This window comes from Chionomys nivalis, chromosome 1 (assembly GCF_950005125.1).
Source record: "Chionomys nivalis chromosome 1, mChiNiv1.1, whole genome shotgun sequence".
NCBI classification, from domain to species: Eukaryota; Metazoa; Chordata; class Mammalia; order Rodentia; family Cricetidae; genus Chionomys; species Chionomys nivalis.
The window spans coordinates 8273458-8300575 of record NC_080086.1 but is presented as its reverse complement, the minus strand read 5'-3'; the positions used below and the strand labels follow the sequence as shown (position 1 = coordinate 8300575).

The 27118-nt window shown below is 44.2% G+C and overlaps 1 protein-coding gene across 3 annotated transcripts; it reads right to left on the bottom strand.

The window, feature by feature from the left end:
* Positions 1–16: 16 nt before the first annotated feature.
* On the bottom strand, positions 17–27030 carry Recql (RecQ like helicase). Of its 3 annotated transcripts, XM_057762958.1 has the most exons (16): positions 26536–26547; positions 25059–25106; positions 19903–20108; positions 15233–15430; positions 13640–13819; positions 11248–11354; positions 8244–8442; positions 7089–7255; positions 6288–6369; positions 4923–5071; positions 4714–4831; positions 4116–4254; positions 2984–3075; positions 1833–2052; positions 1392–1521; positions 17–685 (listed from the first exon to the last, which is right to left on the bottom strand). In XM_057762958.1, exons 3-16 carry the CDS (start codon positions 19994–19996, stop codon positions 575–577), a joined length of 1986 nt encoding a protein of 661 aa, XP_057618941.1. In that variant the 5' UTR covers positions 19997–20108; positions 25059–25106; positions 26536–26547; the 3' UTR covers positions 17–574. The 3 variants fall into 3 exon arrangements, with proteins under 3 accessions (XP_057618941.1, XP_057618948.1, XP_057618956.1); XM_057762965.1 differs by lacking the exon at positions 19903–20108 and having other exon boundaries at positions 26536–27030; XM_057762973.1 differs by lacking the exons at positions 19903–20108; positions 26536–26547 and adding an exon at positions 26852–27030.
* Between the last annotated feature and the right edge of the window lie 88 nt (positions 27031–27118).

The window sequence follows — 27118 nt, the reverse complement described above, 5'->3', positions numbered from 1 at the left end:
TGACAATAAACCTTGATTCACACAAATGCACCTGTGTACCAGATCCTTCTTTGCCTGAACATCAGAGTAAGGCCAGGGCTTCAGGAGGCTTGTTGTCTTGATTTACTTAGAACATGGTGGGCCTTCTTGCTGACACCCTTGGTACTGGTGACTGTTTTCATCTGAGCTAAAACAGCAGTTCTTCCAGTCAGACATCATCTACATTGCTCAGCCTAAAATGGCACCATCTTGGAAGGGTGAGCCTATGTCAGAATAGTATTGCTTTAAAGGGAGTCACACCAGAAAACTAGCTAGTCACAGCAAGGCAAATGAGCTTATGACAGTTACATGGACTTGATCTCAAATATGTCACACTTAGACAACTTTGCATAAAAGATGTATTTTTTTTCATTATTGTATACTATAAAATATAATTCCTGATCTCAAATTTTCAAATGATCCTGAATATCTTCAGATAAGCTCTGAATATATAACTTTATATGTATAAAATACAAAATTGTTTCAAAAATTAAGCATAAAAATGATCTAGACATAAATAACGTAAACAGTTATTTTGTGCAAGATTAAGTGACACTCAGGCATCATCCAGCTTCCTTTTCTTAGCCCCAGACGGCTGAAGCCTGTTTGTGGACTTTTGGACATCCCCTTTCTCCTCAGCATGCTCCAACGCTCCAGATGATACAGCCTGCAGCAGAATGACAAAGCAGCACCTGTTAAGGAAGGCTCTGCTGATCAGCTTTCTTGTGAGCCTTCCAGTCTCAGAATTCCCCCTGTGTATCAGTCAGTTCCTATCTACATATGGGCAACTGTCTTAAATAAAACAGGGATATTGTAAATTAAAACAAACAAAAAAACCCTGGAGAGGACATGCAGTTACCTGAGGCTGCTGCAGCATAGACTCAACAGTGGCTAGCAACCTCTGGAGGACACACTTTATGTTTTTTAAAAATTGATTATTTATTTATTGTGTACATATATGCACACCATGGGGGTCAGAGAACAGCACACAGGAGTAAGAGAATGTCTCCTCCATTAGAGGCCGGCTCACAGGAATCAGTTCCAGGGATGAAGTTCAGGCTGACAGGGACAGCAGAAAGGACTTTTATCACTAAGCCATCTTGCTGAACCCAGCAGAGACTTAACCAGAGGATCCCACCCAGTATTATCAGGGAAGCATTTCACAGAATTAAACTTTAATCTGCAGCCCTCACATTTTAAGTGGCTGCAGCACTCTGACTCTACAATGCGCCAGTCTAAAGCCCTCCACTACTTATCTGTCCAAAATCAAAACCCAGGAAGAAAACTGATAACATTTGTGTCCAACCAAACCTAGTAGAGACCTTGAGGAAAGCAGCCCAGAGACTTAAGGCACACTGAAAATGAAGAGTTACCCTGGCGCCGCTCTGTGTGGACTTCCTCACTTGCATGGTAACAGCATGGGCGTCGCTGCTGAGAAGACTAGCTCTGGGTCCCACTTTCAGATACGAGATGGTGGCGTAAGCTGTGAAACTGTAGTCTTCTCTGTAAAAGAAAGGAGCCAAGCAGAAAACTTGAAGGAGCCATAGGAAACACTTTTAGAAGAGTATAGTTTTAAAAAAATACACTACAACACAAATATAATCCTTAGGGAAAATAAGTTGGGCTTTCGGGGGGGGGGGGCATTTTTTTGTTTTTTTAACTTTTCTGACTTCATAATCTAGGTCTAAGATTATTAGGTAACTTGTTTTCTATATGCTTAAGAGTTCACATCAAATAACTGCAGTTGCTGACTCTGCTCCAGTTAGGAGTCAAGGGAAGAAACATGAAGACACAGAAGACAAATGGCTGTGTACTTGAGATACTGCTGCAGGAGAGCATGTGCGATGATTTTCTCCAGGTCTTCTCGGGGAAGGACCGGGGCAACAACGCCAGCCACTCTCAACTTGGCTGCTCCCTTTCCCATCCAAGAATCGATGAGCTTCAGTGGAGTGAGCTTTTCATTCAGTGCCTCTGCCTGCTTCAGGATCTTGACCAGGTCTCGGCAGTGCTGTGTTACATTCCTTTTCTCAGTCACTGCGAGGACAGAGAACAATGGGAACAGCTGAAGTTACACTGTGAGCCCTTTACACAAACTTCTTTTCGCATGCTCAGAATTAAGACCACGATGTTCCTTAGGCTTTATCATAGAATAAATTCTACTCCTAAAAGCCATGTAGGGATCATGGCAATGTAAAGGTGACCTGGCTGTCAAAGGCTGCAGTATGCTGCAGACATCACTGGGAGGTGTGCCCTGCAGGAGAAAGCCTGCTCTTTCTTATCTGATGCTGCAATTACACCACACTCTGAAAGCCAGTCTGAGCTCCGAGGGAATGTTCTGGATAGAAGTCCTCAAATACTAGACTAGCATCCTGACTTACACATAGGGTTCACATGAGTTTGGCCTCTATAAGACAGTCTTGTGAACTGGCAAATTAGTGTCTGTAGCTGTCAAGTTAAAAGTGCAGAGAACTCTACCTACTGAAGCATCAGAACCCAGGGTCCTCCCAGGAGAACTGCTAGGTCCAGCTTTTCAAGGATACAGCACCAGGACACAAGTTCCTGCATGCATTGTATCAGAACAGAGACTATGCAGTTCTACAGACTGTCATGACATTAGCCTTTTCTTATGTTACAGAATTTCTATGCAGAGGAATTCTAATTTTTCCTTATTTCTTAAAACCTTGATGTCCTCAGTATAGTAATACAATATGTGTGCATATACATTTGACTTACCTTTGTATCATTTTTGAATCTAGAAAATTCTAGTCATAGTTTGTCTTTTAATTCTATTTGGAAGGACTATCCCTTCCCACATGCAGCCCGTGCTGCATTGAGGCTCTAAGAGTCTAAGTAAATAGCAAGCTTACAAATGTGCTGCATCGAGGCTCTAAGAGTCTAAGTAAATAGCAAGCTTACAAATGTGCTGCATTGAGGCTCTAAGAGTCTAAGTAAATAGCAAGCTTACAAATGTCTTTGCAGCAGCTGTCACACATTTTGTTACAGGCGTCTGCATTCCACACTTCATCGAAATGTTGTGCTATCAACACACGACGGCACCTGCAGACACACGAGAGGGAGAATCACTCATGCACTCAAGCTCTCAGGACCTGCTCCAGAGGAGCACATGTGTTGCTGGCTGGCCTGCTGTCACAACAGCCCCAGATGTGGTGGCTAGGGCAGTGCAAGTGTGTTATCTCCCCTTTGTATAAAAGTCTCACAAGGTCAAAGTCAAAGTGGATGCTTCTGGAAGCCCTAACCTCAGCCTTTAACACTGTCTAGAGCTTGCCCACACTCCTTGGTTCCTGGTCCCGTCTGCCTTCAGAGCCATCAACTGTGGCTTCTCCCATCACAACTGACCTCTTTGTCCACTTACAGACCTGTGTCTACAATGGACCCACCCAGGGAGTGTCAAGAGACTCCTACTTTCCCAGCTGACAACCATCACTTCAAAAGTCACCGGTCTCACTTTGAGGAGAATGTTTTGATAATGAAGTAGTTTCTTATATTTTAGGCTAAATCTGAAAACAGTCTTCATAGGAGTCTTCTATGACAAAGAAATTCTCACTTTCTCTTTCCCTGTGACCACTGCAGCATCAGTTGGAAAGTAAATGCGGTTTTTATCACTGGCAGGTCACTGTTTACTTGGACACTTCTGAGCTCTTTTGTGACAAGTATTAAAGACACAGGATGTTCAAAGCCCTGGGCCCCAAGGAAGCTGAGTGCTGTAAGCAGAGACTGTCACGTATTTCCTAATGAGAAACTTGATCCCACCCTGGCTTATTCAGTGACTCATCACCAGGGTGAATGGACATGCCTGAACTTACCTCCCCAATGCCTATCTTCCCACACGCCTTTCCGTAATCTCTATAGGCAACTACACACCAGATCCAAAGGAAAAACTCTTCATTCATAGCCTTCACTAGACTGGCCTTGAGGAGGACCTCAAAAACTGACAGAGCCTCTTTTCTTAGAGGAGGGCAGTCAGGGGTCCAGGTCTCTGCCTTTACAGTGTTCTGTGCTAACAGTGGTGCATTCAGTAGGTACTCGACGACCACACGACATATGACATGCTACATACAGGAAGGCACGTGGCTCACTTGCTTATATTCTGGCAGTATGACACCATCTCGTACAACTTCTGCTGCCCTACATTCTCCATGACCACCATCGAGCTGATCCTGAATATGTCTCCAAAGCCGTAATACAGAATACAGTCTGCTCTCGAGTCATCGCGACCTGTGCTTTGAGGAATCCTCAGTTTGCATCATTGCTTTCAAAAATCCGTAACATGCAAAAGTATACGTCAATTGCTGACAGAGCTTCACAATACAGCTAGACATTTTTAGATATCTGTAAGAGCTACCCTGAGGGTTTGAAATGACTACAAAGAGGATCATCAAAAATCAGCTTATTAATATATAAAAACAAATGTTCACGAACAGTTCAGTTATAGGTTGTACATGTGAACCTACTAATTAAAACTCCAAGTGGTCGACATGAACAGCACAATAGTTTACAACACATAATAAGCCATTTTTAATATTCCAACAGGTGTGTAAGTAAGTATAAATCTGGATTTTAAAAAACTCGTTCTAAAAATTACTACCTAAAAACAAGCATTGAAAACTCAGAATGCTTAAGCATGTCCTTTGCCAACTTTCCGTGAGATTATTTCTAGATTAGAGCCTTACATACCGGCACGGCCACTCTCTTGGTAGTAATTCTCCATGGATTTGCTCATTGAATGGTGGATGACGAACCTCACATCTGGCTTATCAATTCCCATGCCAAATGCAACTGTAGCCACTACCACCTAAAATGTATTAATACTTGGTTAGTTAACTGAGTCATTTAACTATTGTTAAAGGTGAGTTAGGCTTTCATAGAAAATACATATACTTAACCTGAAGTTCATTGGCTGACCACCGAGTATGAACCTTGGTCTTATCTTCGGGTTCCATATTGGCATGGTAAGTTCCCGCATGAATTCCCAATTTTTGTAAACTAATGGTAACTTGTTCAGAGTCTTTCTGAGAAAAACAGTATATGATTCCTGCAGTAAAACATGGCCGAGTGTTAGGTTCGTATGCAGTGATGGAGGAAGGTCACTGGTTAATTGAAAAAGAAACTGCTTGGTCCTCATAGGTTAGAACATAGGTGGGTGGAGTAAACAGAACAGAATGCTGGGAGGAAGAGGAAGTGAGCTCAGATGCAGGGCAGCTCCTCTCAGAGCCAGATGCCATGCAGCTGCTCCCCAGGGCAGACACCATGCCACTGCTCTTCAGAACAGACGGGTGAACCTCCGACCCAGGATGGACGTAGGCTAGAATCTTCCTGGTAAGCGCACCTCAAGGTGCGACACACATTAATAGAAATGGGCCAAGCAGTGTTTAAAAGAATACAGTTTGTGTGTTGTTATTTCGGGGCATAAGCTAGCCAAGCGGCCGGGAGCTGGGTGGCAGGAGCGCAGCCCGCAGCTCCCCACTACAGCACAGCACATTCTTAGTTAATCTGAACCATGCTCAAGACAGTGATTTGTCCCAAGGCAGAAAGGCCCCAAGCCCCTGTGCACATACTAACTGTTGGGTATAATCAACGTTTGATGCTTGCCTTAAGCAGAAATGAACCCTGCACCACCAGCCAGGGTTCCCATGACCAAAAGAGGGTGTCTCTGCAACTTTATCCCCACTACACAGCACTTCTTAAACTCTGTGAGACGCTGGGAAATTGAAGAATCTGCCCATTTGGCTAAAGCACCTTTTTTTGCATCTTGGGGCGAGGGTAACAGTCCGTGTGTAGGCAGGCCCTCTGAGAGGGACAGACAGCTGCAGCCTCTCTCAGACTTGACTCAGGAACTCCTTTTCCCAGACACCATTACGTTCTCCTAACCAGAGGACAGAGAGCCGCTGGGCTGTAGTCCTTTGCTCTGAGACGCAGGACAGATGTTCCTAACTTCACCTTGCTTTACCTGGTAAGTATGTACATGGCCCTTCCTGCAAGGTACTGTGTGTTCTCTCTCTCCAGAACACTGCTGCTCACTCAGGAAGGTACAGGACAGATGCTAACGTGTCAACAACACTGTCACTGGACCTATTCCACAGCAGGCAAGGCAGGCAGCTTTGACTCCCACTGTGGCAAGGATGCCACACACAGCTAGTGACCAAATGGATGGATTTGATTTTCAGGTATCAGTCATGCATCACTGGAGGGATTTATGCCATTTCATAAACGGACTCTCAGCCCCCAAGCTGATTTGTTTTTAACATTACCTGATTGCCCTTTGTACCGTCCATTAATGAGCTTTACAATGTCCTCAATAAAGTCATCAGCATTCGAGGGCTTTTGTCGAACCTAGAAAAGCAGTCTCATTAAGAAGTGGATTCACCAGTGCCACCCGAGTTGTGCCTGCTTACAGCCTCTGAGGTGTGAGTCCCTCACGGGAAGTATCCCTTCCTGGCCTCACAGGATGCACCCATCTGACCCATTCCTGCCTCTGCCCACCCTCTCTTCTTCATTTTCAGTCTCTGGTTTGTCAGAGATGAGGAAGCATAGAAACAGCAGGTAACTTGTGAAGATGGATGCTGTTCTATTGCCTGATGCTTTAATAAAAACATGAAGCACAGTATGAAAGCAATGAAAATGAAAACAAAAATCTGTCCTTAACACAACTTGAAAATAATCAGAAAGCCACTGGGATATCTTACCTTCAAGAGTAAGTATCAGATAAAACCCACATGGGAAATACTGGCAAACTCATTAGTATGTATGTATGTTTCTGTTACTTAGTTACATGGATGTCAGTTGGGCTCTTGGTTTTACACCCTCCTTGTTCTCAAGCATTTTACAAGAAAGAATCTAACAAATATACCCCCATTTGCTCAAACTGTTTATAAAAGACAGTATCACTTAATGCGGTATTATTTTCTGTTTGGCCTAATGTGAATTACGCTGCACAAGACAGAGATAAACTAAAGCACCAATGAATGTCCTAATAATTACTTCTTGACATTAAAATGCTTATACTGTCATCATGTAAGAAAGCACAATGAAGAAGTGTAGCCTCTGTATACCTCATAATAAAGATTTGGCCGATTGAAAGATGCTGTGAAAATCAAACACTTATCCACACACAGGATTTTCTGTGCATCCTTCAAAACATGGCTGGTTGCTGTTGCGGTCAGCCCAATCAGTGAGGTGTTGGGAAACTGGCGCTTCAAGATGCCGAGTGCCTTATAATCTGAAAAAGATGACATGGTCTATCTCTCTCTGAACCCTCGGAGAATGAGAGTCAATCAGACCCTGAACAGCACACAGGTGAGCACAGGCTCCCAGTTTTACTTGCAGAGTCAGCTATAACTAAGTTTGCAGGACCTGCCACTCTTCTTGAATTCAGAGGTTTTACTGCGTTTTCTTCATAAATAATAATAATTTCTTTACAGAGGTCAAATTAATGCCCTGTTAAAAGCAGGTGTTATGCAGATAGTTCCTCTTGAATGAAACATTTCTGGGAGGTTCAGGTTTCAGAAACTCGCATGATGGAAGAGGTCTCTCTGTGACGTCATGTAAGTAAACAATTACTGGGTGGGGGGGGGCTCTCCAGTAGTGTACCTGCCAGTAAGTCCTACCCAGGAGCCCCGCCGGAGACAGACACCAGAACTTTAGCCAGTAAGCCACAGCCACGTGGCAATACACAAAGAGAAATAAGTTAATATGTAAGAGTTAGCCAATAAGAAGCCAAAGCTAATGGGCGAAGCAGTGATTTAATTAATAGTTTCTGTGTAATTATTTCAGAGCTGCTGAGCAGCCGGGAACCAACAAGCAGCCTCCACACTACACTTCACCACTGAACTACCTCCTTAGCCAAGATTTTTTTAAGAAGATAATGATGAGTAACTTTCTCTAGGATGACTACAGGTTTGACAGCTGAAGTGCTACTAAAATGTCTCATCAATTTCAATTGCTCCAAGCTGGGTGGGATACTGAAAAACCCAGAAAAATGAGAATACTTTTAAAATGCTGCAAATTCCTCAATAAACAGGGAAAAATGAAGATGGGGTCTGGAATGCTAGAGATGTTGCATGGGCCAGAAAGCGGTTATCTCGCAGGCTAAGGTGGGAGGCTGCAGCAATGAGGCTGAGGAAACAAGTACCCACCACAAGAGGGGAGAATTTCAACAGAGCAGGCGCTATGCCGAACTGAGCGAGAACCAGTGCAAAGATGCATACCAGGCCTGAAATCATGTCCCCACTGACTGCAACAGTGCACTTCATCCACTGCGATGCGAGTCAGCCTTCCAGCTTCGTAGGCTTTCTCTAGTCTTGACATGAACATCTTGCTTTTTGCAATTTTCTCTGGAGTCACATAAATCAGCTTTAACTGGGAGTTTCTACTCACCATTTCAGCGTGAACCCATTTCACATGCTCCTATTAAAGACAAAACAGACACAAGCATTGTAGATGAGACTGGTGGACCAGGACACTAAGTGAAAATGGGTGCTCGCTGCTGAAAAGCAACAGTCTGGGGCTCTTCCTGAAGCAGATGCTGGCTCATTAAAACTGAAGCCACATCTCTAAGTAGCAGCTGGGCAAACAGTATTCTAGTGACTCACTTGCTCCAGATGGCTGAAATAAAAACCAGTCACTTGGCAAATAAGAGGAGGAAACATGAATGTGACAAGATGCTCCAATAAGGAAAGTGTACAATTTTAAATTGTTAATAGAGCCAAAATATGAACCAAATACAATAGCTGTAGCCATCACGGTAGGTTTTACAAGTTCACTCACTACATTTGTAATTAGACACCCAAGAACAAAAGTATTTATTTTTAAATTATAGCTATTTTAATGGAGTTATCAAACACCTACTTAAATAGAGACTCTTGGGTCCACTCACCGCTACACACTCTATAGTATTAATACTCTAGACAGAACGCAGTCAGTGTTGCACTCACTTTCTCTTCTCTTCAGTAGAGGTATGCATGAGGTATGCTGAGCAAGACGGCTCAGCAGCAAAGGAGTCTGTGCCAAACCTGAGAACCTGAGTTTGATCCTCCAGAAACAAGCGGTAGCAGGAGAGTGACTCCTGCAAGCTGTCTTCTGACCTCCACGTACGTGTGCACTGTGGCATGCTCATGCCCTACTCCACTGACACACAAAAGTGAAAGACAAAACAAGAGCAGTATACACTCAAAACTTTCCAGTTGAAACATGAGGCCTTGGCTTTGTTCATATGACTAAATCAAGGGGTTAAGAGTATAGATAAAGAATGGCAACTATACAGCAACATTGTTTTCCATTTTTTACTACTGACACTAATTTATGTATTCTTAAAGAGTTTGAGAATAGAATTTACAAACAACAGCTTGGAAGTGGTCTGTCCTTGCAGATTAGGGTAAGATGGTCCATCACACACATATGTGTTGTAACTCATTTTCTGTATTAAACTAGATTAAAGGTTCTGCTGTGTGTGGGGGTGTGTGTGGTGTATGCATGTGTAGACATTTACACATTGCCAACATCAGAAGTCAGAGTGAAGTTTCCACTTCTACACTCCCCATTTTATTTTTTAAGACAGTCTCTCACTAAACCTTGAGCTCATTGATTAGACTAGGCTTAGTCAGCCAGCCAGCTCCAGGAATCCTCCTGTCTCCACCTCCCCAGCTCCAGGACTACATGTGGGAGCCTCGATGACTAGTTTTACACAGGTCCAGGAATTAAATTCAAGCTGCTCTCACTGTCCCCACAGAACCATGTCCCAGTCCCTCCTTGCTCTTTTATAGTACATAACACAAAACATGTTAGCAAATGTTTCCTATGAAGTGCTAGACAGGAGGAGTCTGTCACGTGGACTGCGATTCTCCATGCACACTCAACTCTGAACTGCTACACGAGTGAAGCAGTGTGAGAGAATGAGCACGCGTGAAGCAGTGTGAGAGAATGATCACACGTGAAGCAGTGTGAGAGAATGAGCACGAGTGAAGCAGTGAATGAGCACGCGTGAAGCAGTGTGAGAGAATGATCACACGTGAAGCAGTGTGAGAGAATGATCACACATGAAGCAGTGTGAGAGAATGATCACGCGTGAAGCAGTGTGAGAGAATGATCACGCGTGAAGCAGTGTGAGAGAATGAGCACGCGTGAAGCAGTGCATAAGAGAATGATCACACGTGAAGCAGTGTGAGAGAATGAGCACGCATGAAGCAGTGTGAGAGAATGAGCACGCGTGAAGCAGTGTGAGAGAATGAGCACGCGTGAAGCAGTGCATAAGAGAATGAGCACGTGTGAAGCAGTGTGAGAGAATGAGCATGCGTGAAGCAGTGCATAAGAGAATGATCACACGTGAAGCAGTGTGAGAGAATGAGCACGCGTGAAGCAGTGTGAGAGAATGAGCACGCGTGAAGCAGTGTGAGAGAATGATCACATGTGAAGCAGTGTGAGAGAATGAGCACGCGTGAAGCAGTGTGAGAGAATGAGCACGCGTGAAGCAGTGTGAGAATGATCACGCGTGAAGCAGTGTGAGAGAATGAGCACGCGTGAAGCAGTGCATAAGAGAATGATCACACGTGAAGCAGTGTGAGAGAATGAGCACGCGTGAAGCAGTGTGAGAGAATGATCACGCGTGAAGCAGTGTGAGAGAATGAGCACGCGTGAAGCAGTGTGAGAGAATGAGCACGCGTGAAGCAGTGTGAGAGAATGAGCACGCGTGAAGCAGTGTGAGAGAATGAGCACGCGTGAAGCAGTGTGAGAGAATGAGCACGCGTGAAGCAGTGTGAGAGAATGAGCACGCGTGAAGCAGTGTGAGAGAATGAGCACACGTGAAGCAGTGCATAAGAGAATGAGCACGTGTGAAGCAGTGTGAGAGAATGAGCATGCGTGAAGCAGTGCATTAGAGAATGAGCACGTGTGAAGCAGTGTGAGAGAATGAGCTTGCTGGTTCCAACACGAGTTTACTTACGAACATTGAACCTAAAATCTCTGTGACTTCACATGTCACAGAACACTGCTGTTTTCATGGTTGTTTGGTTGTTGTTTTCCTCCCCCATCTTGGTAAGTATAAAGGGCATTTTAAATGACTGGGGCATGCAAAACCAGACTGTGTCCAGAACTAGCTCGTGAGCAGAAGACTGAGACTCCTGATTCGGGGCTTGTAACTTAGAGGTAGCTCAGACACAGCTGAGACCCAAATCAGTTAAGGGTTTATATCTAAAGACCCACACCATACCCACACACCTTAGAACTAGAAGCATTCAACATAGTAGCTGAAATTCCCAACTGTTTTAAAACCATCAGCTGATCTTCCATAAGAGAGATGAGTGGGCAAATCACGAGTGTAAAACCTAAAAGAGAAAAAACAAAAGCTACTTTCAACCTCACACTCCTTCCACAATGGGCGGCACTACTCACTTTCTGTACCTTTGAACCCGACCTACTATTCAGGCAGCTGCTGACGCAGATTTATCAGCATAACTATTTCTTAGCTTCATAAAGCAGGGTGATGGGCAAAATAAATGACAAAATAAGATGAATGTAAGCCAAACAAATAAATCATAAGATAAAACATTGGACTGGAATGATGGCTCAGCAGTTAAGAGCCGAGTGTCACCCAGCACCAGGTTCAATTCCCAGCACATGGTACTTCACAACCACTGTGGGACAATGGTCTGTACCCTGTCACTTGTATTTTAAATAAATGCTGATTGTCCAGGAGCCAGGCAGGAAGTATAGGTGGGCAATGACCAGGCAGGAAGTAGAGGCTGAGCAACGAGAATTCTGGGAAAAGGGAAGTTTCAGTCTGCAGTCCTCACCCAGAGAGAGAGGAAGTCAGACACAGTACAAGCAAGATGTGACTGCCTCACCAAAAAAGGTGCCAAGCCACGTAGCTAACACAGACAAGAATTATGGACTAATAGATGTTATAAGAGCTAATAAGAAGCCTGGGATACTAGGTCAATCAACGTTTATTTAAAATACAAGCGAGAGGGTACAGACCATTGTCCAACAGCACACAACTATCTGTATCTCTAGTTCCAAGAGATCCAATGTCTCTTCTGAGCTCAGAGGACTTCCTCATGCATGTGTATACAGACATACACACACAAACACATAAAAACTAAAATAAGTATTTTTTAAGATAACAGAAATCTCTACCTTTCTTCAATTCCATAGAAACACAGATTTTACTATTATGAATTTGTTACCCTCTTTAACAACTAATATAGTAAATCTCAATGAAATAACACATGCCAGGCCTAATACTAAACTACTGTATCAGAGAAAAAATCATCCCAAACTGGCCAAAGGAACACAGTCATGCTGCTCCAAATAGGAGGCACATGTGGGATTCACCTTTCCTATCAGATCAAGTCAGCCTGAGAGCGTAGCAGAGAGCAGCAGTGACTAAACAAGCTTCGTCTGTAAGCTGCTATACGATGCTGACATGACACAACTCTGCATTTCTACTCTGTTCCTCACAGCAGTCTGGCAGAGGAGAGACAGACTCAAATACATTTACTCGCATTAGGACCTGAAGGGGCTTTTCCCCATCAGTTTCCCTCTCTCCCACACTTGCTCCTTCTCCCTCATGAGGCACATGCACCCGTCAGTTAAACACAGTCTTCATCGTTCAGAAATCCTCAACACCTGCGGTGGTCTGACTACTGATGACCTGTGAAAGCCTTATTGGAACCGAACACACACTGTGATGGTGTTGAAAAGCACAGCCTTTGGGGAAGAGGGTAAGTCAGGAAGGCTGAGGTCTGGAATCAACGTTCTGATAAACAAGAATGAAGGGATTGTCCCTATGATGTGAGGACAAAGCAAGAAAGGATCACACCTAAGGGACAGGTCCATTCTAGACATCAAATGTGCTGTTGCCTTGACCTTGGCCTCCATAGACTCCAGAACTTTAACTATTTATATCCAGCCTAAGAGAGTTTGCTAGAGCACATCAGACAGACTACTACCTTTCTCTTCTTCCCTAGTAGCCATTCTTTCCAGAGTACCCCACCCTCGGAAGCTTGGCTTCCCAGCCACTCAGCCTCACTCACACTTGCTGTCTGTGCCCCAAGGCAGCCTCTGCCAGCCTCTGCCTGAATTCCTACCCAAGGTCAAGGACTAGTTCTGGCCTTTAACCTTTAACTTTTAGGTCCTACTGTTAGGTGACCTTCTGCAGGCAAACATCACAGACACCACAATTCTCGCCTGCAAGCTCTCCTGTCCCTAGGCTAATCCCAGCACGTTCTCCTGATGACATCCTCCTGCACCTGGTTACTCCTCAGCTTTCTTCAAGTTCCTCTTTCTTTCAACTTCAGGGTGGCACTTGGAGCCCTCCTCCCTCCATATGCCACTTGAGAGGGCATGGTTCACTCTAGTGGCGCCAGGCACATCTGCACATGGCAGCCTAGCTCATCTGGCCCCAAGTGATCTCACACAGCCCACCTGCATGTCTGTATGCATCATGAAGTCCATATCTCAACAACCACATCAGCATCTCTCCCCATCCTCAAACAAGTTCTTTCTCCCAGTGTACCCATGTTAGTAGATGACTGATATTAACAGACAAATGAAGCAAAGACAGTCTAATGAGACATTATGTCCAATATCAGTCACCTATTGTACTCACCCTCTGAGCACAGTGCTGGCAGCTGGTAGCACAAGCTCTTCCCACCTCCTGTGGGCATGACCAGAAAGATGTCCTTTCTATCCATGGTGACATTGATGGTTTCCAGCTGCAGGGGTCTGAACTTCTGCAGTTTAAAAACATTTTTCAGCACATCTTTAACCTTCCCAGACCACGGGAAATCTAGAAAGAGAAAAATAGGCTAAACAGATTAGAATGATCAGGACTGTATACAAGATATGAATGTAAATGTCCACTTTTTTCACAAAGCTACTAGAATACAAATCACACAAACATACATATTTAACCTCTATGAACCACCAAATATTTATAATAATTTTGTGATTAATGTAACTAAGTAGTCAAAACAAAAGCATATTGACTATCATATGGTTATTATATCAGAAACCAATTAAACACTTGCCAGTAGCTGAAATTAGCCCACATGGAGGAGGGTGGTGCTCAGGCAGGCATGTGGAAGGCCATCTGAATGGTGACTAGGGAGTTCACAGTACCCTGATGTGTCAAGCATGAATGAAATTAACAAAACTCTGGAATTTGGATATAAATCTTACATTTAGACACCAGTACCAGAAAATAATACACACACACACACACACACACACACACAAATTGTAATTTCTAGAAATATGCCATCAAAGTTAGTAAAAGTTTTATATGACATTTTTAATTATTTACATTATACGTATGGGTGTTTACCTGCAAATATGCCTGTGTACCATGTCAGTGCTTGATGCCTTCAGAGACCAGAAGGTGTTAGATACGCTGGGACTGCAGTTACAGATGGTTGTAAGCACCATGCAGACATGGAACCAAACCCAGCAATCAGTGATCTTAACCACGGAGCCATCTCTCTAGCTCTTCATTCATGATTTTAAATAAACAATGGTTTGTTCTGTGCATTTAATTCCAGCACTTAGGAGGCAGAGGCAGTCAGATCTCTGAGTTCAAGGTCAGTTTGATCTACACAATAAGTTCCGGGACAGTTATCGCTATGTAGAGACTTTCTCCAAAAAAGGGGTGTGGGGAGAAGACTTGTTCACTGTGGCCAGGGTTTGGCTAACTTTTATCTTTGTTTTAGTTAATGCTTAAAAACTGAGCTGATATCCCATTCACTTTGTAGACACTGATTACTACTGAAACCACACGCAGAGAACACCCCAATTGTATCACAGGCCCTGGATAAAGAATGGTCTGCCTGACACTGCATCTCCTGGTACAGACTGGTGCTGTAGGAAGATTTACAGCTTGTAATTACCCACCTACTGGGGTGTGGCCTCTTATCCTATATAAGCTAAGCAGACACCCCTTTTTCCTTCCCCTTGCTCTTTTCCGCCGGCTGCTCATTTTGGATAGCGTGATTCAACCAGTCAAGCGGAGGATTCTGATTTGTGAGTTTACCCCTAAATAAACAACTGTCTATTTCTCAATTCTGGGCTAGTGTGGGATTTCTTTTAAACGTCCATTCACCACTTCACCTGGCAGATTCCCTGTGACACTTGGCGCAACAGACTGCCCCACATGGACTTATGGGACTCTAGATTAAAGCAGTCAGAAGGCACAAGGCTGGCAAACCTTCTTTATTCCATGAGGTTGGTGAGGAGTCACAGCTGCCGCTCGCCTCGGCGTCGGAGCCCTCTAAGCACTGCTTGAGCTTCTTTGCCAGGACGGACTTTCTCTGAAGGAGCTCTTGCTGCCTCTCTGTAAGTTCTTGAATCTGGATGTCAATCGCATGGAGCTCATTGCTTACAGATTCCAGTTCCTCTGTTAGAGCTGGGGACAGAGAGACAAAACAGAATGAACGGTGTAAGCTTCCCTATTGGTTTCTGCAAACTCCTCACTGTCTAAAGTACAAGCCTACAAGTAGAAGAGCAGAGGGCTGAGAATGTGTTCAAACGCCACAGAGACCTGGGATTAGTCCGCTTCCCTGCTAAGTGATGCCGGCAAAACCCTAGCCAACACCTCAATCTTCCCGTCCACTGAAGGCCCATAACATCCAATCATTAAGACCTAAGCACTGCCAGGAGGAGTTAGAGGGAAAACACACAAGACGTTCAGGACAGGGACCTAGTCAGAGGCTAAACATGCAACAAATGATGGCTGCCGTTCTTACTATGTCACACAGAACTGGTCCAACAATCTCCTAAATCTCTCCAAGCAAGCCACCTGGTGACAGAACTATTACTTCATGAAAGCTTCATGTCTCAGCTGATGCAGGGGCATGATAGCAACCTGACAATCACAACTTGACAAGGGAATATGCAAAATGAAAACCAGTGCTCTGAGAACCAGCTCTACAATACCATGGTGACGAACTTATGAAGTCTCTGTGTGAAGCTCCATATTAAAGTCAAGTATTGACCGAGTAACAGCGAAACTCTCTTTGATACAACATCAATGAAGCAAGGCAAATTTTAAAGGTAATGGGCTCACATCTGCCCAAGCAATCAGTGTAGTTTAGTGCCTCTTCCTGGGATGAAATCTTGTTGTCATGATCTGAACGGAAGAAATGAAGCAGTCATCAGATGCACACTGGGACGGCAGGCATAGGGTCAGGCGCTCCTGAATCTTGTCAGGAACCCTGGCTGCCTGGAGGCCCATATTTCTATATGGTGTGGCAGCCAGGCTCTAAAGCCACAGGCCCCACCTGAGGTGGTCATGTAGCCCTGCAGACAGGCTGTCACTGCCCTAACAAAGGGTCAGGATGTTGTTGCTCCTTTCTTTGTAATTTGGAGTATGCCTTATAGAGATGCTGATTCAAGCCTACATGACAACTAGCATACACAGCAGACAGGTAGATGCAGACGTGACAAAACGCCATTCACCTGGTTACCTAGGAGACAGGTCTGGTGAATCTCCCACCCACCCCCCCCCCCCCGCTCAGTTTATGTGTTGGTATAAAAGCTGTTTGGATAATAAATGCGGGGAGATCTTCAGGAGATGAGAACCTTGAGATGCCCTTCAGTGATGACCATGTAAGCTGTGTCTAGTTATTCCTTGCACCTCCATACCAGTCCAGTTAGGGAAAATAGTTATCTATGTTGGGGCCCACAGGTGCTAACAGCTGCCCTTGTTGCCATGGGTCAGAAGTCAGCTCCTGCGGTACCTGCTGAATGTTCGTGGAACAGCAAGTGGCCTGCAACTTCTGTGTTCCTGGAAATTTGGGGTAGGTCTGTTTGCAACCTGGCGTGGCTGAAGCCTTGGCTCTTCAGCAAGACACAGCATCCTGGACACGACAGCACACTGATGCGAGTCCCAGTGAGCATCAGATGAGTCCCACGCTGTCCTCCTCCTAAGTTCCAGTTTATCCTATAGGAAGCAGCCCATCCATGCAGGTCTGAATGCAGCTAGACCTTCCTATGCCTCATACCCATCTCCCTTCCTCACTGTTGGCACAGCTAACCAGGAACTGCTACCTACCTACCTCCCACAATTACACATATTATCTTACTGTTGTGACTGCTATCTTATCATTGCAGTGCTGCCCCTAGGACTTCGGCTGTACCACACAAGCACTCTACTCCGATCTACAGCCCAAATCCTCTCTGCATTCTGAAACAGGGTCTCACTGACTAACCCAGGCTAGACTTGAACTTACAATCCTCCTCGCTCAGCCTCCTGAGTATGGAACTACAGGTGTGTGCCATCATACCTGGCTGCCACACATTTTTTTACAGATGTTTTTACCTTCCTTCTGAAATCAATGTGGCCTCCTCGGAGAAACTAAGCTACCGTGTGACCTGTGCTTCTTATTAGTTAGTACACTGATTCATAAGGCAGACCGCCAGCACTACAACCAAGGTGGTATGTGAAAAAGTGAGCTCAAACAGGTTTGTAAGTGAAGGCAGTGAAGGCAAGAACAAGGAATACAAGACTATCTTTCCGCCTTATCAACCTCATGAACCCGTGACCTCTCAAGGAGCTCCTTACTCTTAGATTCTCATTAGACTGAGGAAGAAAATCAACACAGGTTCAACTTGAAGAAGATTCTGTGTGACACACTGGCACTGTCTAAAATCGAGTCTGAATATTGCAGGGGGCCCTGAGGAACAATAAGGAGGTGACTCTAGTTTGAGATCCACAGGCGATGCTCATACAGATCCATACGGTCCACTGCCAGTGACAAACTGGAGGGATAGTTAGGGCTGGGCAAGAAGAATCCTAAAAAAAGTGGTACGGGGTCTGGGAGGACTGCATAGGAACTCCACATGGCCCCAACTGGGAAGACACTTATGTCCTGTGGCAACGCCCACAAACAAACAAAAACGACACGAATTCATCAGATGGACAAAACCATTCTTGTACAAGGGTAAGAACAAACTGTGCTACAGCACCAACATCCACTCTCTGAGACTAACCTGTTATACAAGGTCACTATTCGGTCTTCAGACGGCACACACTCACTGGGTCTCCTCCTCGGCACCATTCTGACAAGACCAGATGCCTAGCAGCAGACTGACAAGACACTGGAACCGTCTATGATGGAAGTGTCTCACTGTGTACACTTGCTCTGCATGTGGGCTTGCCTTTCCAGATGCTTCTGTGAAATCCTCCATACATAAATGTAGAAAACGCCTTGTGTACTATATTCACATTTTACACCAAATATCTCTAACCACAGCTCACACAGTTCTCGGGACCTTACTAGTCAAATCATGCCCTCAATGTTTAGAAGTAGCTGGACTGAGAGAATAGCAAAAGACATTTAAAAAAATCAGTTTAGTGCCAGCTGGGTAACAATAGTGTAAAGGCTGGAGCAGTCCCCCTACCCTTTCTTTAAAGGATGGAGTTCTCTCTCTCTCTCTCTCTCTCTCTCTCTCTCTCTCTCTCACACACACACACACACACACACACAGACACACAGACACACGCTGAGGGAGACATGGTCAGTTCCACGCCAGTGAATACTGTCTCCTCTGCTGTAGCCTCAAATCTCAGTCTTAGGAAGCGTGTCCCCTCCAACTCCGACGCTGACTGAGCCACTAGTTGAAAAATTTCGGATGCTGCTGGTCTTGAGGCACTAGGTGCCAAGGAAGCGAGCAGTGTTCCAAAACCCGGAAGCCCAAGGTCCTCACTTGCACACTAGAAAATCAACAGACAAGGGCAGCTGAGCTGGCTGGGGAAAGTGACCCTGAGCACTAAGGGGAAGGCGAGTCACTATCACATTACAGGAATTAGGAGTGTGTCTAGAACAGGGGTCCACTGGGACACCTCCACCATTCCCACGTATTCCTGTGATAAAGCTGTTACAAAGTGACAATGTTGGCTCCAATAAGCACACCAAATGTCTTTGCCTAGAAACAGACCATAAACAGCCCAAGTACGAAGTTGGAGACAGCAATACTAAAACGCCAACTCTGACCACCAAGAACAAGCCATGCATACTGGTGTAGGAAGTCCTTCTGTATTTGTGATACTTTCATTGGTTTAATAAAGAAACTGCCTTGGCCTTTTGATATGGCAGAACTTAGGCGTGGAAAAGAGAACTGGATGCTGGGAAGAAGGGCAGTGTGGCAGACGCCATGATTCTCCTGCCTGAGATGGACGCTGGTTAGACTCATGCCAGTAAGCCACAGTCAAGTGGCGATACACATTAGTGGAGATGGGTTAAACTAATATGTGAGAGTTAGCCAATAAGAGGCTAGAGCTTATGGGCCAAGCACTAATTTAATTAGTACAATTAATTAAATACAATTTCTGTGTGGTTATTTCAGGGGTTAAGCTAGCTGGGTGGCCGGGACCAAAAGCAGGCCCCTTCCCTACTACACATACAATGTCTTTCTCCTTCACTTTGTGACTTGCCTACTGGTCAAACTTAAGGCTTTCTATTTTTGATTTCTTGGTTCCAAAATCCTAACATAAAAATGGTTAACAGCAGCTAGCCTCCTACATCAGGCTATGAGTCTCAAGTTAACCAAGAGGATGTGACTCAGAAAATGAAGACAAATCAGTGCTCTCTCTGGGAGGCGGTACAAGGGAGAATTTCAGCATGCAGAAGCACAATTGCACCATTGCCTTCATTTGCAAGTTTAGTAAGACAGAGGCCAAGTGGTGCTGTGCTACCTTAGCCAGGGTACAACTACACTGCCCAGCATCCCCGTCACTGAGCAGTTCTGGAGACCCTCTTTCCCATATCTACATATCTAGATGAGTGTCAGATCAGGGCTGGTCACCTTCCTGACATGGAACAGCTACGAGATAACCTCAGGAAAACAGCAGGACCTGCAGGGAGTCCAGAACCCAACCTCCATCAGTTCTCTTAGCCTTCAGCCAGGCTGTGTACAAAAGTACAGCAGCTCTCTGACAGTCTCCCCCGCTTCCAAACTGCATGAAATCCATGGGGCGAGTCACAGGATAAGAACTAGCAGTCAATCTTCAGACAGCAGTTTGCCTTTGCTTTCCCATGTTCTAGGCCTCTTCTCATTCTGCCTGTCATTCAGCCACCTCAGACCTAGTATAAGACACACAGATAACACAGAGAGGGTTTAATCAGTGCAGTGAACCCCTTTCAACAGACATGGCACTTCCGCTTCTCTGATCAAATTCTGTGCTGTCCAGGTGTTAGTGTCAAGACACAAAACAAAGTCAGCACTGGCGACCTGTACACAAAATCCTGATGGACAGAGAATGTAAGGAAATCTGGGTATTGAGACACTCCTAAAATGATACTATTTCTAAAGCTAGTCCATACAGTGCAGGTACAGGAGGTGAGAGCAAAGTGCTCAGGGCAATGACTGCAGCATGCCACAGTGGAAAACAAGGACAAGAGCAGAAGGTGGGCATACTGCTGCTACTTCATCTCAAGAGAATGTGGAGAATAAAATACTGGCAAATCGAATCCAAGAACACATCAGAACCATCATCCACCATGATCAAGTTGGCTTCATCCCAGAAATGCAGGGATGGTTCAAAATACTAAAATCTGTCAACGTAATCCACCATATAAACAAGCTGAAAAATAAAAACCACATGATCATCTCATTAGATGCCAAAAAAGCTTTTGACAAAATACAACATCCCTTCATGATAAAGGTCTTGGAGAGAGCAGAAATACAAGGAACATACCTAAACATAATAAAGGCAATATACAGCAAACTAACAGCCAACATCAAACTAAATGGAGAGAAACTCTTAGCAATTCCACTGAAATCAGGAACAAGACAAGGTTGTCCATTCTCTCCATATCTATTCAAGATACAAGATTAACTCAAAAAAATCAGTAGCCCTCCTGTACACAGATGATAAAAGGACTGAAAAAGAAATCAGAGAAACAACATCTTTCATAATAGCCACAAGTAGCATAAAACATCTCGGAGTAACTCTAACCAAACAAGTGGAAGACCTTGTAGAGAGCCGTGTGGAGTCACACCTGATGGTGATGTGTAGAGAGCTGTGTGGAGCCACACCTGATGGTGCTGGCTTCTGCCCTCCGCGATCCCGAAAGCGAGTGCTCTCTATAATAATCAACTCCTTATATGGCTAAGGCCTGACTTATGCTATTATCACGCAATGATCGTCAGCTGCTTGCATATGCGTGGACCTATGGACACTGCCCACGTGGCAATCCGGGGTTGGCAGCCCGTGCCTATTTAAGGGCTGGGAGAGGTTTGCCCGGAGAGAGAGGGAGAGAGAGAAAGAGAAGGAGAAGGAGAAAGATTGCTGTGAGTAAAGTCCTGAATAAAACTGTTGCAAGAAGAGCTCCGGTGTTGCGTCTTCCTTGCTGGACGAGGCGGCCGCGACAAGACTTGTATGACAAGAATTTTAAATCTTTGAAGAAAGAAATTGAAGACACCAGAAAGTGAAAAGATCTCCCATGTTCTTGGGTAGGCAGAATTAACTTAGTAAAAATGGCAATCTTACCAAAAACAATCTACAGATTCAAGGCAATGCCCAGCAAAATCCTAGCAAAATTCTTCAAAGACCTCAAAAGAACAGTACTCAACTTCATATGGAAAAGCAAAAAAACCAGAATAGCCAAAACTATTCTGTACAATAAAAAAATTTCTGAAGGCATCACAATCCCTGACTTCAAACTCTACTACAGAGCTACAGTACTGCAAACAGCCTAGTATTGGCATAAGAATAGACAGGAGGACCAATGGAACCGAATAGAAGACTGGATATCAATCCACACATCTTTCGAACACCTGATTTTTGACAAAGAAGCAAAAAATATCAAATGGAAAAAACGAGTGGTGCTGGCATAACTGGATATCAATATGTAGAAGAATGAAAATAGACCCACATCTATCACCATGCACAAAACTCAAGTCTAAATGGATCAAAGACCTTAACCTAAAGCCAGCCACACCGAACCTTATAGAAGAGAAAGTGAGAAGTATACTTGAATGCATTGGCACAGGGAACCACTTCCTAAATATAACCCCAGCAGCACAGACACTGAGAGAAACAATTAATAAATGGAACCTCCTGAAACTGCAAAGCTTCTGTAAAGCAAAGGACATGGTTAACAAGACAAAATGACAGCCTACCGAATGGAAAAAGATCTTCACTAACCCCACATTAGACAGAGGTCTGATCTCCAAAATATACAAACAACTCAAATTGGCCATCAAAAGAACACATAATCCAATTTAAAAAAAAAAAAAATGGAGTACAGACCTCAACAGAGGAATCTAAAATGGCTGAAAGACACTTAAGGAAATGTTCAACATCCTTAGTCATCAGAGAAATGCAAATCAAAACAACTCTGAAATTCCATCTTACACCTCTAACAATGGCCTAGATCAAAAACACCGATGACAACTTACGCTGGAGAGGTTGTGGGGTAAAGGGAACACTTCTGCATTGCTGGTGGGAATGCAAACTGGTACAGCCCGTTTGGATGTCAGTGTGGCTATTTCTCAGAAAATTAGCAAACAACCTTCCTCAAAACCCAGTAATACAGCTTTTGGGTATATATCCAAAGGATGCTCAATCGTGCCACAAGGACATGTGCTCAACTATGTTCATAGCAGCATTGTCTGTCATAGCCAGAACCTGGAAACAACCTAAATTCCCCTCGATCAAAGAATGGATAAGAAAAATGTGGTACATTTACACAATGGAGTACTACACAACAGAAAAAAATAATGACAGCTTGAATTTTGCAGGAAAATGGATGGAGCTAGAAAACATTATTTTGAGTGAGGTAACTCTGATACAGAAATACAATTATCACATGTACCCATTCATAGGTGGTTTTTAAACATAAAGCAAAGAAAGCCAGCCTACAAACCACAATCCCAGAGAACTTAGACAACAATGCAGTCACTAAGAGAAACTTACATAGATCTAATCCACAGGGGAAGTACAAAGTAGAAAAAGACAAGATCTCCTGAGTAAATTGGGAACATGGGGACCTTGGGGGAGGGCTGAAGGGGGGAGGGGAGAGGCAGGGAGGGGAGCAGAGAAAAATGTATAGCTCAATAAATATCAATTAAAAAATGAAAAAAAAAAGAGCATGTGGAGGTGAGTGGGTCACATGCCAGTGTTCCTAAGCTTGTGGTTCATGTGTGGATGTTCTAGCAATGTCCCGAGCTGAAATTCACAAAGAGGTTTCCTCCCATCAAACACAAAACAACAAACCAAAGGCATCTTCAAAGGGTCTTTCAAATACAGAACAACAGACGGGTAGAACAGTAGAGAAAGCAGAGTAAGTTCTTAAAATGAATCTGCTCCACTATTTCATTAGTTTTAAATCATACCTCATTGGGAGAGCTTAAGTCTGGGTAAGTAGAGTAAGACATGGAATCCAACCACGACCACACTAAACCTCTGCTCAGCAGCACCTGATAGTCTCATCTTCACCATGAACTGAAGACTACTTGAGTAAGGACCTAAACAAATTATTGCCACTGATCACTAACCTGCAGAGTCCTGAGACAAAGCCAAAACTTGGCTGGTTATATTTCCATGTTTACACTTAGGCAAACTGTAATGTTGTATGCTGGTTTGTGGGGCAGGTGTGTCTTATACAGAAGAAAAATCCTTCTGAGTGTTTCCTAAAGAGAACCGAGTCCTGTTTTCCAGATTGTAGGATAGGATGCAACAAAGGCCATAACCACTCCACCACAGAAATGACTGGAGATCCTTCCTAGTATAAGCTCCCTGTCCCTGCCAGTGGGTCACAGTCAATCAAACCAAGAGCAAGACCTCACTATCACAGCAGTCTGATCACGTGAAACCTGCAATAATGGGAAACAGCTAACCTGGGTGAGGTTGATAACGGAGAGACTGCTTGTGGGAACTTGTGGAACTACTCTGAGAGCCACACAGAGCTTTAGATTCCAGTATGTTCAATGTGGCACGGTTCCTATTATCAAATGGATGGAGAGCATTAAACATGGAATAAGCTACGGAAATTATTTAGTACCACATCTGTACTCCATATTTGCTTTTTCAAATCACATTCCAAAACAGTACAAATCGTTACAAATTTGATTGAAAACTAATAAAACTGATGCCAACAGCATTCATATTAACTAGAGCATATGGGGTTATATTTTCTTCTTTTCCTGTTCTCAGTCTCTTAGACATCAGTCAAAAACACTCTCAGAGCCCTTATGCACTGCTGATGGGAACATAAACAACGCAGCCACTGTGCAAAACAGCACCAGCTCCTCAGAACATTAACCATGGGATTATCATTTGATGCAGCAGGCCCAATTCTAGGTACACACTCAAAACAACTGGAGAGAGCCAGTGAGGTGGCTCAATGGTAATGCTTGTGTACCTGCCTGATGGCCTGAGTTCTAGCCCTTGAATCCACAGTGGAAAAAGAACTGATTCCAGAATATTGCCCTCTGCCCTCTCCACAAATGCTGTGGCACATATACACCCATATTTACCACACACACACACACATTGTGAAGAGGAACTTAAGACGATCCTATACAAAATACCATATTAGAATTACTCATAGTTGTCAAGTTTGGCAAATAAATAACTATTCCTCAACAGATGAATGAGCAAACAAAATATAGCACCTACATACAAAGGAACACTATAGGCCTTAAAAAGCAAAAATACCTTAACATACATTATCTTGAAGGCATAATGCCATATGAGGTTCGACAAACGTCAAGTTCAGAGAGAAAGGAGAACAGTAACTCTCCAGGGTTGGAAAGGAAGTGTGAGGTGCTGTGTGGACCAGCATTCAGTCTGGGGTGGTAAGAAGGTTCTGGAGATAGACAGCAGTGTCGGTAGCCCAGTGTGAATGACTGACCATTAGTGACCTGTTTGCTTACTAATACTGAAATGGGAAATTCTGTTGTGCATTTAAATAAAACAGCTTCTAAAAACTATTTCTAGAATCAGAATTCTTCAGACTTTTTTTTAAATCAAAGAGCAAATTAAAGTAGGACACAGTAACATACAAAGAACATTTGCATCCACTAACCTGAGGCAGACGCCATTCTAAGACTGAGCTGGAGAGCCGAGTGACCTTCTGAAAGTGAAAGAACAAATATGGTAACATTTTCTAACAGCAGTCTTGCTGGGCTTGGCACAAGCATTAGTGAGTAGGCAAGGCAGGCATTTTTCAGGGGCGGATTCCTCTGCAACACACTTCCAAAATCTTCTTTCCTACCCGCAAAAACTTATGTGCAGGAATGTGTCCTTCCCAGCTCTCCTGCCCCATATGAGTACGATCAGGCCTCCCTAAGCAATCCCTAATCCTTCCTTTGTCCCTGGAGAGCATCATTTTCAAAACAACACCCCTGTTCTCCCTGCCTCCTGGAGGCAATAAATCTTTCTCCACTCTGTCATGTCTTGGCTCTGTTTGCTTTGGTTTTGGGTTCACCAAGACATGAACTCATGGTGTTAAGTTCACGGTTGAATCTCCAGCACCACAAAACAAAATACAAACCAACCCAGTACAATGAACAATGCTCAGTCCATGACAATCTGTCACTATTCTGTGCAAAAAGTTAAAAAGCACAAATGGCTTTTTAAAATCCTATAGATGATGGTGTCAAATAGAAAGCCAACAAGTCTACAGTTGCAAAGTAATATAGCCAAAAAAGGCCAAATATTAGATAGATCTGCCACCAGGTTGATGTGGACCTTAGCAACATGACACACTGTTCCTCTAAGCCTGTCTGTACCCTGCCTTAAAACCCGGGATGGCAGGACTCATGACCTCAATTCACAGAGGCCATGAGTCCTGGGTTAACTTGGCTCCCTGGTGCTGGAACTAAAGGCATGCACAGCCATACCTGGCAGGACTTATCATACAAATAAGAAGTTGGATAGATTCAAACATCAGACTAAGTAAAAACATAAATAAACCAATCACTTAGCATTTTACTGAGCACTTGCTTTAGAGAATTACCACTAAATTCACCCTTAAGAGAAACTAGTACTCTAAGCAGGTCATTTTCAGGAACCCCTCTCTGCTACAGAGAGCTTACTCTGCTTCTCTGAAAATTTTGCTCACTGGCAGAGAGAGGGTGGGGTTGCAGTTAGTATTCTATTGGTTCAAAAGAATCTGTACAGTTAAATATGAGAGAAACATGAGTTATATTAAATTTTAATGGTTAAAACTTAAACCTGAATATGCACTTCCCCGAACTGTCATGAACAACTTTTTGCACAATGACAATCTGTCACCATTACACACACACACACAGAGCATGTTATATTTTGCTTAATTTTAGATCTTGCTAAATCTAAGGGTGCACTCCAAAGACAGATTCTGCACCCCTCTATTCTAACTTGGCTGTTTGCTTTATCAAATCACATCGTTCCTGTGCAAAAGCTGTTAAGAGAGGCTGAGCCTTGAGTAAATGGTATGGAATGGCCACACATCACTAACGGGCATTTAAGGATGAGTGTAAATCAAGACTATTTCCTCATAAATACCGGCATCTCCTTACCACTTCCTAGAGAGATAAGGTCCGTCCACGAACTGTAAGGTCAGAGCAGAGATCGACTCTATTCACTGAAGCAAAATGCCTTTTCCAAACTGCAAACTCTTCGCTAGGAGTGGTTCGATCTACGTCCATTTCCTCCCATTATTTCAAACAATCCTTTGATGGACTTCGTTACCAAAAACCTGTCCCTTGCCCAATTACGTAACCTGGCAAAAAAAGATCTCTCAGCACAAAATATATCCAAGAACTAGTTAAGAGATGAAAAGGCCCGTCCGTCAAAAGCCGCAGTCATCAATGCGGGAGAAAAACGCAAGCTAACCCGGAGCGCGTCTCTCCGCCCCGCGTCCTCCACCAGGAGATAGAAGCGCGTGCAGCGGCAGTCAGGGCTGCTAAAAGCGGCGGCAGCGACGACTGCGGGCTCCCACCCGCGCCACAGACACCTGCGGCCACACGCTCGGGGCTCGGCGCCTCCGCACCCGTCAGCCGCTCGGCGGTCAAACCCCTTCCCGCCACCAGTCCCCAGCGCCCACCCTTCCGGATCGGCCCCCTCCACCAATCACAAGCCAGCGCCTCTCTAATTGGCGGC